General features: G+C 41.2%; 1 protein-coding gene across 6 annotated transcripts in view; it reads left to right on the top strand.

The window, feature by feature from the left end:
• The window catches only part of rnf123 (ring finger protein 123), a 121,936-nt gene that overhangs the window by 12,700 nt on the left and 97,150 nt on the right, over nucleotides 1–12,086 (top strand). For all 6 annotated transcript variants that reach the window (XR_010812634.1, XM_066698273.1, XM_066698275.1 and 3 more), the window contains 8 exons: nucleotides 485–577; nucleotides 1,418–1,491; nucleotides 1,639–1,756; nucleotides 2,761–2,860; nucleotides 3,091–3,152; nucleotides 4,034–4,105; nucleotides 4,350–4,470; nucleotides 5,308–5,409. Coding sequence is in view for 5 of the 6 variants with exons in the window: in XM_066698273.1 (XP_066554370.1) it covers nucleotides 485–577; nucleotides 1,418–1,491; nucleotides 1,639–1,756; nucleotides 2,761–2,860; nucleotides 3,091–3,152; nucleotides 4,034–4,105; nucleotides 4,350–4,470; nucleotides 5,308–5,409 (742 nt within the window). In the remaining variant the exon portion in view is untranslated. The remainder of the gene's footprint in view (nucleotides 1–484; nucleotides 578–1,417; nucleotides 1,492–1,638; nucleotides 1,757–2,760; nucleotides 2,861–3,090; nucleotides 3,153–4,033; nucleotides 4,106–4,349; nucleotides 4,471–5,307; nucleotides 5,410–12,086) is intronic.

Raw genomic sequence — 12,086 nt, 5'->3', positions numbered from 1 at the left:
TTCCCCCCCTTTATTTCTGTTGACTTTCCAATTCTCTTAATCAGTGTGGAACCCGTGCTTGTTGATGATGTAGTTGTTTTTTCTGAAGCATAGGGGGGTTTCCTCATTAAACTGCAGAGCCAGTGATGAATTTTGCTGATGGTAATGGCTCTCGGAGGCCTGCCATCGGTAACGTTAACAAGTTCCACTTTGTAGTTTATAAACTGCGTAATTCATCTTTTCACTTTATTGGTTTCGATCATTTAACCATTTCAACACAGGGATATCTCCACATTATTGAATCAATTCACAAAATAGGCACTATATTATCTGTACACCCGAAGCTCAGGAATCACAGTTGTACATTTCTTTTATCTTGTGCATTGAAACTATTCATCCTTCATTGTGTTGATCTTCCTCATAAATCAGTACAGGCAGAAGCGCATTGCTATATGACAACTGTGTATTATTCACCATTGTGAACTGTGTCATTCCTGTGCTTCAGGACTACGAGGTGAATGAATGCCTGAAGCAGCTGATGATGTCACTCCTGAGGGCCTACAGATTCTCCCCCATCATCCCTGACCTGGGCTTTCAGGTATGAGCACTAACTCTCTGTCCAGAAACAGGACTGTTACTGAACCAGTACAGTATAGCGTAGGCAGGCTAATGTTAGAGGTGTTTTTATGGTTGTATTTACCAATTATTTCCAGTCTTAGTTGCTATCAGTAGTAGATTACTTTTCCTAATTTAATCAAGTAACTGGCAATATTACTGCAATATTATCTAGAGAAGAGGAAAATAAGTGATTTTATATGGATATTTTCCACTTCGTTTTCAGTAATTCTTAATTTACTTTAAAATGGTGCATAATACATAATACATTTAAGCACCTCTCTGAGTCTTTGCTGTCATGCTAATGATGTTGCCTACTATATGTGCAATTGCATAGACATTTCACTCCTTACAGCTATTATGAAATGTACACCTTGCTCTGGGGAGGTCTGCCTGCTTCACTCAGTACGAAGCAACCTCTGTGTGAGTGCCTCGGTTTGACCTCGGTTATTGCTCTCTGTATGGGACTGCAGATCTGTTATTCTGGGACCCACAGAGAGCACAATTAATGCATATCATAAAGGATAGCTGTTTTGCTAATGAGTACTGTATTTATTCACTGTGTGGGACATGAACAGAAGGTCACCGAATGCAGGTTTAGATAGCGTTCGGTGTCTGAATTGTTGTAATTAACACACTGGCAGTAGGTTAACAGCAGATGTCTGCTAGACATGTATGTTTTGTCTTTTTCTCATTTAGGTCATTCTGTACTGCAAATGTCAAAGTGGATCTGTGTATCTGGAGAAATTTGATCGTAGGGACAGTCTTGTGCTTTCTAGAGTAGCTGGGTATTGAACAATTTGTGCATTCCCCCCCTTTGCAGATTCATTACCTGCGTCTCACCACCGCTATCCTGCGACATGAGAAGTCCAGGAAGTATCTCCTCAGCAATGTCTTATATCCTTTCACTTGCAAAGCAGGGGAAGGAGCTGCTTGTTACTGAACCATTAACCAGAAGTAGTTGTGGTTGGGGTAATCTTTGGGGACTATACGCAGGTCCCAACTTTGTGTCTGCCCCAGTGGTTGTGTCCTTAGCAGAGTCACGTTCGATGTGCTGCGTTCGGTGGTCTTCTTCTACATCAAGACCCCGCTGCGCGTCAAGGAGGCCGGCCTGGAGGAGCTCATCCCCACAACCTGGTGGCCCAGCCGCTTCGACAAGGAGGTCTGCACCACCACCTCACTGTCCCCCACGCCACAGCAGGGCCCCCCACAGCCAGAGTCCCTCGGAGTCCATAGGCCATCATGAAATCTGCCATTTTTAAATCCGTTAGTTACATATTGACCAATGAAAATGTCCTTTATTCAATAAAGTAATTAGGAGATCATCTGGACCCTTCAATCTTTGAGGATCAGGGCTGGCCATTCCTGACTTCACTGATCAAAATCATTTCAGTTGATTAAGTAACTAACTTCCAACACGTTGACCTGTAAAAAGCAGTCCGATTATGGCTCTCCAGCTTCAGGGTTGGCTACCACTGCCTCAAAGATACAGGCCTTTGCGTGATTACAGTCCAGTTCAATGGAGAATCGGCAGTACCTTTTTTACGACCCCCCTGCCCTGGTAATTAAGTAAGTAATTATTTTGAGGGGCCTTCTCTAAACCTCACAATGGCTTTTTAAATTTTACTTTAAACATTTTGTTTGTTTTCCCTGCAGTAAGTTTGGAAATGAATGGGCTCATTAGTCGTGTACATTTTGCATGAAATCCAAAATGGCGTCTTTCTTCCAATGATTTTGACTCAGTCATAAGAATATATTTAATTCCCAACCAAATAGTAATTGATTTAAATTTTAATATCATATACTGCACGTCTCCCAAACATTCATATGATGACATGATTAAATATTAATGCTGGAAGAGAGCCAACCTACACTGCATTGTAATGCGGTGCAGGTAGTATCTTTATAGCTTAAAAATACTACCTGCTCTGCATGGCACTACAATGTAGGTTTCAAGCTTAAACCGAAGATTAGTCTTTTTTGTTTGTTTTCCCCGTGTATGATTGTGTGTGTTTATTTACGTGTCTCCTAGAGCTGGTTGTGTGCATCTCTGGGCCTTTGTCACTGTTTTGAAGACTCAAGGGATTTGGATTCAGTGTACCCTTTTGGGATGCCTGAGTGTGATGAGAGGTGCAGGACAAGTGTAAATGCCTGGTCTGTTTGCAGGGGAAGGACGAGAGGGAGCCGCGAGAGGAGAGCGCTGAGGAGAGACTGAGACGCCGGGCCTATGAGCGTGGCTGCCAGCGTCTTCGCAAGAGAATTGAAGGTGAAGTGGACAGCTCTATCTCTGCACATTCTGCTGTAAAGCTCTTTGGCACTTGTGGAGGGGAGTACAGGGTCTATTGCACAGGAATAAGCAGGACCTTGGCTGCTGTTGTGCCATAAATTCCAGAGGGGAAAGAGGCTAAAATGGCATTGCTCGGCACTGAGAATTTTAAGGAATTAGACCCGCTGGTTTATAAGGACATCAACATAGTTTTGATTTCTGTTTTTTAGTGGTGGAGGAGCTGCAGGTGCAGATACTGAAGCTTATGCTGAACAACAAGGACAAAGGGACGGTATGTTTTCTAAGTAAAGAGCAGAGTATTACGGGATACTTTCCTTTAGTGGTCAGTCAGTGGAGACCCCCATTGCCGAGAAGGGTAACCTGTCATTATTAGGAAGCATTATGAAATTGGTGCCTCTTCACAAGTGGCTGAGATCACTAATGTGTGGGGAACATTTAGACCACAGACTCAGCCCCTGACACAAAACACCCAACTTATGACCAGGTTTAAATTCTGCTACAAAATCAACTTGATTTGTTCGTATCAATAATAAAGACATAGTATTTGCTGATTTAAAGCATGTATCCATGCATGCAAAAGAATAGAAAAGACTTTCACATATTTGGTTTGCAATGGAATGCTTTTTAAAGTGCTTTGCTTGCGTGTCTCCAAGTGCTGACTACATTTTTGATCAGAGTTTAAGAAAACAAGGCTAATTGTAGGTCATAAAATGCATACTAATTAGAGACTGGACTGGAGACAAAGGTAATACACTGAAGTATCTGTTTCAAAGGAGCACAGACATACATTTTGTTGTTGGAAATGTACTGCATAATGTCATCATACAGGAATTTGTTTGAAATTTCTGTACGAGAGAAAAAAAAGAATTGTCTGACAAATACAGTCCTGAAGGTAAAAATAAATTATTGCAAATGCAAAAAAAAATGAAACAATCCATGAATATTTGTCTGCTTCATATTAACTATAAATATAGCTTGTCACTTCCTGTATGAAAATCCTGGCTCGATTATTTGGAACAGTGCAGGTACATCGTTACAGTCCATTTAAGAGTTCTTTGCTGCACCCCCATAACAAACGGCCGCAATTACATCTGTCTGTCCTCTTGGAGGACATAAGTAGTATCAGTGGTCTTGACAGTCTGCTTCTTTCAGGGGGAAGCCTCCCGGTACATCTTCCTGAATAAGTTCCGCAAGTTCTTGCAAGAGAATGCCAGCAACCGAGGGGTAAGATCGAGCTGCCCACCGCTAAAGCCTTTAACCTTGCTTGCCTGCTTTTTTTTTTTTCTTTTTCTTTTTCTTAAACTAACATCCAAGAAAAAGACTTATCCTGTTACAAGCTCAATTTCTTTGTTTGTAGATCCCAAAAGACAACTCCATACTAAATCTCTGCGCTTTCTTTATCACATATCTTCATGTGTTGCTGCCTGTCAGGCCAGTGTGCTCTGTGCTGACTGCCCTGTTCCCCCAGAATCCCACCGTGCTGTGCCCCCCGGAGTACATGGTTTGCTTCCTGCACCGCCTCATTATTGCTGTCAGGAGCTACTGGGACGAGGGCAAGAGGAAGACTCCAGGGACCATAAGCAGTGAAGGTACTTTCTGGTGGGGTGCGGTTGGAGGTGGAGGTTGTGGGGGTATCTGGGTAAAATCATGTAGGTAGCCCACTGTGCTCGTCTCCTTAATCTTGATGTTTTTATTATTCATTATTTTTCTTTCTTGGCAGAAGAACTTCTCCGGGGTGACTTAAAATAGCAAAATGCACATTAGAAAGGTTATATATAAGTGGTACTTTACACATGTTAATAAACCCACAATGGTACAATCATGAGCAATTTGAAAAAGTTCCATCATAGCAGTCCAATAACGGCTTAATGCAATTCTTTTGTTACAGCTGTGGTTATTATTATTGTATCATCTGTACTACAACAGGATTAAAAGCATCACTCCCTGAAGAAGGGCCTTTCACTGCACCTTGACTGATTGCTGAATTTGTGGTCTCCCAGTGGGCCCCTCCCCAGTCTAAAACATCAGTCTCCGTCTTAAACTTTCCTATCCCATATCACTGCCTCTCACTGCTTTGAGAAGACCTTCTCCTACATATCCTACTACGCAGAATGATAAACAAGATAATTCAGGACATATACCGCCAATCAGAAAACACAATTACAGCACAATGCAGATGCTGTAAAACTCTTAAAAAGATAAATAAACCTGCATAGCCGTATCTCCTGTCACCTATAGTGCAGCTTATCAAATATTTGTCCTTGATGTAAATGACTGTAGCTGTCTTTTACTCTTGTCAGCAATTCCCCATGTATGATTTGTAGCTGAAAAGGAGCCATGGCTTGTGCTGTCTTTGGGATTCTTCATTGTACTGACACTTCCTATTTCTTCCTGCCCCCAACCCTTTTCCCTCCTCTGACCATCAGAGGCCTATGTCCCCCCTCAGCTCTTTTATAATGGCAAGGTGGATTATTTTGACCTGCAGAGACTTGGGGGCCTTCTTTCCCACCTCAAGAAAACCCTCAAAGGTCAGTATACTTTTATTTATTTATTTATAACTTTTACCTTCAGATAATACAATAACATGTCTGTTGTCCGTTTAAGAAGATTGATAATAATATCCTGCATTTATATAGAGCTTTTAATCTCACAGGATCCCAAAGCACTTTGACAGATGGTAGGGAACTTGATCCTCGCTCCTTTGAACCTTAAACATTAGCCTTAAACTGAGGGGACACTTTAGGTCAGTCAGATTGGGAAATCCTAATCTGTGTCCAGCCATTACAATAGCACTCTTGCTCTTGTAACTATTGCCATATAGTGCTAGATGGAAAGCAGGATGGGGGAAGAGTGCCACCTATTGATTCACATGTTCCATTTTCGTTACACATCTTTTAGAAGCCAGTTTTAGAACTCTCATCTTAAAAACTATTGTCCCCTTGCTTCTCCTCTGTGCTGCATGTTTTGCAAGGTTCAGTGTTAAATATTTCAGTTTTGAACACTGCAATACTATCCTAAAGTTTTTGTCTTGTGAACTATATCCCACAGTGCACCTCTACTATGAAATTGCTTTTGTTTCTTTTGTGTTTTGTGTTACCCTCTGTTATTGTTTCATGGTATCACTAATAAACCTTTTTTTCTGTCTTTGGAAATAGGAATTCAGTTTACAGTAGCTTAAAATTACAGTCATATACTAATTTGTGTACTTTATGTGAGAGAAAATGAACAAGTGTGTTTCCTGTTATGGCCAGGCCCATTGGCAGTGCTTAGTGGCAACTCCACACAGGGGTGCTGTTGCTCTGGGCTTCAGTTTTATTTTTAGGTCTGGCAAACAAGGAGGATGTTTCTTTATTGCCGTAACAAAGACCAAAGAATCAGCTAAAGAGATCGACCATGTTAATATACCTGCCGGCAGCTGTGTCTAATCTTCCTTCCTGCCCTGCACACAAACTTTGGCTCGCTTTTCATGGCACAGGCATATTGAAACCCAGATCGGGTTAGCTGGAGCAGATGCTGTTTCTGTTAAACATGTATTGTGAGATTGCTGGTTGATCCTGAACAGCTCACATGTGATATGAGGCTCTGCAAAGGTTGCTATTTTCAATCTGCCGTTTTTTTTTTATACAGGTACACTTAACAAAGAGCAAAACTGACCCTCAGACTTGGATTGGACTGGCACTGTCAAACATCCTTTGTTGGATCTTTATTAATTGTTAATTAAAAGTAAAAATACGGTTTGAAGTACACAATCAAAATCTGAAAAAAATAATAATCTGTAAACAGTTTAAAGAAGCTAAAATTCATGTACCCCCTCCCCCTTAACTCAGCCACTCAAAGGCTAGCCTTTGGAAAAGTGGGCTATGGGAATTTTCACATCTAGTTCTTCTGTATGACAACTACAGTTTTTTAAACCGTGAACTACAAATGAACCGTTCAAGTTGCCTGTGCTTTTCTTTCACCTGAACTTTACCTGAACTACATTTGGTGACAATAGACTACTTGTTATTGTGTAGATGGAACAGTAGGAAGTAACTGAATTTTAGGAGAATAAATCAATACAATCAGTATAATTTCACCTTTCAATGTCTTCATATAAATACAATAAGAAAGTGCGTGTGCGCATGTGTGTGTGTATTTGATTCCAGATATGCAAACTCAGAAAATACACATCCACAATCTGACTCCACAAAGACACTGAAGAGATTTGCAAAGGAGTATGTCAAGGTGACACAATCTTTCCAAAACCTTTCACAGCAACTCTTGAAGTGTTCAAGGCTTTGGACTGGGAAGAAAAAGGAATCAAAACAGCTTATTTGAACAACTTGAAACGCATGAAGATCGACATTTTCAAGAACTTTCTGATGCAAGAAGACTGGACTCAAAATTAACTGGAGTAAGACCAAAGTCATGTTCAACAGCATTGTTAAAACTAAGAAAATGTAAGTGGATTAGAAGGTACTTAGTCAAATTGTATGTCTAACTGGGACAACAAATCAACACAGATTATTTTACAGAATAAATCAAAAGAAGGGTGAAGATGAGATGTACATTTAGTAAAAACACCATGCTATTGAAAGAAAATCTACACATTTGCCTGAAGAGAAAAGTATTTGATCAGTGTATACTACCAGTGGTCTGCTCACGTATGGGTCTGAAACCTAGTCACTAAACCAAATATAAAAATGATACAAGAAACAACACAAAGAAACTTGGAATAACAAAAAAAGACAGGAAAACAAATAAATTGATCCAAGGACAAACCAGAGTATGTGACATCATTGAAAGAGTGAAAATGTTAAAAAGGCAATAGACTGGATGCAAGAAGAACAGACCAAAGATGGAGATTGTAAACAATAGGATGGATCCCAAAGAGATGGAAAAATACATTTAAGACGACCACATAAAAGATGGGCTGGTGTGACTTGATAAAGAGATTGCTGATTGAAACAAGTGGAAACAACTCTATGTATATGTGAGATATTATGTGTGTAATATATATAATAACTACTTCTTAGTGTTTTTCTTTATCTTAATAGTTCTGGCACAGTCAGTTACTGACAAAGCCTGTCTCTAGCTTGACACTGTTTCGCTGTGTTTGTGACAGTTTGTCTGCAGCACCCTGCAGCTTCACTGATTAGGGCTGAGCCAGCAATAGAAGACTGCACAGCACTGCATTTGGCCTCCACTGCATCATTTGATGTTATGGCATGACAGCTCCTTGTAATTGAACAATATACAGACATGCTCAAATTTCTTGGTACCCTTAAAGCTCATTGAAATAATGCTTCATTCCTCCTGAAACGTGATGAAATTAAAAGCTAATGCATCATGTATACTTGCATGCCTTTGGTATGTCATAGAATAAAGCAAATAAGCTGTGAAAAGAGGTGAATTATTGCACATTCTATGAAGATATTCTAAAATGACCTGGACACATTTGTTGGTACCCCTTAACATAATACATAATTGGATTATAGTGATATTCCAAACTAATTTGTTTATTTAATTAGTATCCCACGTCTCCAATCTTGCAATCAGTTAGCATATTTAAATTAAGGAAAGTAGTCACTGTGCCATTTGGTATCATTGTGTGCACCACACTGAACATGGATCAGAGAAAGCAAAGGAGAGAGTTGTCTGAGGAGATCAGAAATAAGCATGGTAAAGGTAAAGGCTACAAGACCATCTCCAAGCAGCTTGATGTTCCTGTGACAACAGTTGCAAATACACTGCTCAAAACAGTTAAGGGAACACTTAAACCACACATCGGATCTCAATGAACAAAATATATTAAAGCTCAAAATCTTTACTGTACATTGTGTAATTCGTTGAGAACAAAATGATGTAACGACAGTCAATTGAAAATGAAATCACAGGCTGTTCCAACTTGCGTGACTTTCATCATGGCAACTCATAATGTGACTTGGTAGTGTGTATAACCCCCACGTGCCTGTATGCACTCTGGGCATGCTCCTGATGAGATGGCGGATGGTGTGCTGGTGGATCTCCTCCCAGACCTGGATCAGGGCATCAGTGAGCTCCTGGACAGTCTATGGCTCTACTTAGCGGCGTCGGATGCACCAATACATAACGTCCCAAAGGTTCTCAATTGGATTCAGGTCTGGGGAACGTGAGGGACATCAATGCCTTCGTCATCCAGGAACTGCCAACACACTCTGGCCACATGAGGCCGGGCATTGTCCTGCACCAGGAGGAACCCAGAGCCAACTGCACCAGCATAAGGTCTGACAATGGGTCTGAGGATTTCATCCCATTACCTAACAGCAGTCAGGGTACCGTTGGCTAGCACGTGGAGGTCTGTGCGACCCTCCAAGGATATGCCTCCCCAGACCATCACTGACCCACCGCCAAACCGGTCATGCTGGATGATGTTGCAGGCAGCATAACGTTCACCACGGCGTCTCCAGACTCTTTCACGTCTGACACGTGCTCAGTGTGAACCAGCTCTCATCTGTGAAGAGAACAGGGCGCCAATGGCAGACCTGCCAATTCTGGTGTTCTCTGGCAAATGCCAATCGACCTGCATGGTGCTGGGCTGTGAGCACAGGTCCCACTAGAGGAAGGCGGGCCCTCATGCCACCGTCATGCAGTCTGTTTCTGACAGTTCGGTCAGAAACATGCACACCAGTAGCCCGCTGGAATTCATTTTGTAGGGCTCTGGCAGTGCTCCTCCTGTTCCTCCTCGCACACAGGAGCAGACACCAGTCCTGCTGCTTGGTTTGTCCAGCTCTCCTTGTGTAACGGCCCATCTCTTGGTATCTCCTCCATGCTCTTGAGACTGTACTGGGAGACGCAGCAGCGGCATGTGGATGTGCCACCCTGGAGGAGCTGAACTACCTGTGCAACCTGAATGGGCTGCAGATACTGCCTCATGCTACCAGTAGTGACAAGGACACTAGCAAAACGCAAAACTAGAGAAGAATCAGTCAGGAAGGATAAGGACAGAGCAATTGTCTGTGGCCACCACCTGCAAAACCATTCCATTTTTAGGGGTTGTCTTGCTGTTGCCTCTCCTGTTGTCACTTTCATTTGCACCAAAGCAGGTGACATTGATTCACAATCGCTTAGGCTCCCTAACTGGACAGATTGATATCCCTGAAGTTTAATTGACTTGGTGTTATACTGTGATGATTACGTGTTCCCTTAATTTTTTTGAGCAGTGTATTATTAAGAAGTTCAAGGTCCATGGAACTGTAGCCAACCTCCCTGGGCGCGTCCGCAAGAGGAAAATCGACCCCAGATTGAACAGAAGGATAGTGCAAATAGCAGAAAAAAACCCAAGGATAACTGCCAAAGAGATACATGCTGAACTCATAGGTGAAAGTACGTCAGTTTCTGATCACACCATCCATCACTTTTTGAGCGAAAGTGGCCATAAAAAAGACAGACAGGAATTTGCTAAAATGCATATTGACAAGCTACAATCATTCTGGGAGAATGTCCTTTGGACAGATGAGCAGAAAACTGGAGCTTTTTGGCAAGTCACATCAGCTCTATGTTCACAAATGAAAAAATTTACCTTTTAAAGAAAAGAGAACCATACCTACAGTGAAACATTAATAAGGCTTGGTTATGTTTTGGGGCTGCTTTGCTGCGCCTGGCACTGGGTGCCTTGAATCTGAAGTGGCCTTCTATGAGTCCTGATCTGAATCCTATTGAACATCTATGGAAAGAGCTGAAACTTGCAGTCTGGAGAAGGCACCCATCAAACCTGAGATAGCTGGAGCAGTTTGCTCTGGAAGAGTGGGCCAAACTACCTGTTAACAGGTGTAGAAGTCTCATTGAGAGCTACAGAAAACATTTGATTGCAGTGATTGCCTCTAAAGGTTGTGCAACAAAATATTAGGTTGAGGGATCCATCATTTTTGTCCATGCCATTTTCATTTGTTTTATTATTTACAATATTATGTTGAAAAACAAAATCAAAATCAAAGTCTGATTTCTATTAAATATAGAATAAACAAAGGTGGATGCCAATTACTTTTGTCAGTTTCAAGTTATTTCAGAGGAAATTGTGCATTCTTCAATTTTTGTGGAGGGGTACCAACAAATTTGAGCACGTCTGTAGATCAGTAATATTGTTTTGCTTTTATGACTTCCGTTTCATTGTCTATTACTGGGGAAATCAGACAAAAATAAATAACATTGTGGCACAAAATGTTCCGAGCCTAAAATAGAAGGAAAAAACATTGCTTTTGTATCTACCTATATACTGGGTTAAATACACACAGATAGCCAAGGGACAATGTTGCAGATTGTGTTGATCCTTATTCATGTTTTGGCTGTTGCTGTAGTCCATAATTGGTATTTGAGAGAGGGGAAAAAACAAAACAAAAACAGTGCTATTATCATTTAGTTTGCCACCAGAGAATACAGAACAGAACAGGTGTATTCCCAGATGAGTGTTTTCTAGTATTAAAAAAATAAAGGACCATGTAATCCTTGATTAAGGAACAAAGCCATCTAGAACACTGAGAACAGAGTGTCGGCTGTGTTCTTGTCTTCTCCACAAGGGCTCCTGTAGCACCACTACTCTACGCTGTGGTTGCACTTGTTGCACTCGTAAGCGATGTGAGCAGATTGTGCACGCTATCGTAGACCTTCCAGTTACCCGAGGCTTTAACATAGTGCGGTAGACGGGCACTCTCGATCCAGAACGAGAAGCCAGTGTCAATGGGTATTGACTCTCTTCTGGAAACCTGGGCAGCAGAAATAAGCAGCAGATTTACAGCTTCTGGACGGAGACCTAATAATGGTTATTCACTCAATCAATCGTGTACATTGATTGTATTTATTTATTTATTTTATTTTATTTTCCAGGACCTAAGCCAGGGAGTACTTGGCCGGGGTTCTGGGATCCAATCTCATTGATTACAGACGAAGGAGCTTTTCGTCATTGGTGTTTACACAGCGGCCTGTTATTTATTTTTTCTTCATTTTTCTACAAGACTGTAACTCAACCTGCTTCTCTGGCTTTATGTTGAAAGCAGCTCCTTGCCATTTAGCACTGGCTGCTTAATTAGGCACAGTTCCTCTAGGAGCTCATTAGTATTTTATGTACCTCACTGCAGTCCTCGTAATTCATCCCCGAAGTGGTTTAACAAGAAATAAATCTCCCAGACTTTATTTTATTTTTATTATTTTATTTATTTATTTTGTATTTTAACTTGCATTATTATTGATT

The sequence above is a fragment of the Amia ocellicauda genome, chromosome 3 (assembly GCF_036373705.1).
Source record: "Amia ocellicauda isolate fAmiCal2 chromosome 3, fAmiCal2.hap1, whole genome shotgun sequence".
Classification (NCBI taxonomy): Eukaryota; Metazoa; Chordata; class Actinopteri; order Amiiformes; family Amiidae; genus Amia; species Amia ocellicauda.
This window is presented reverse-complemented; position numbering and strand designations above follow the sequence as displayed.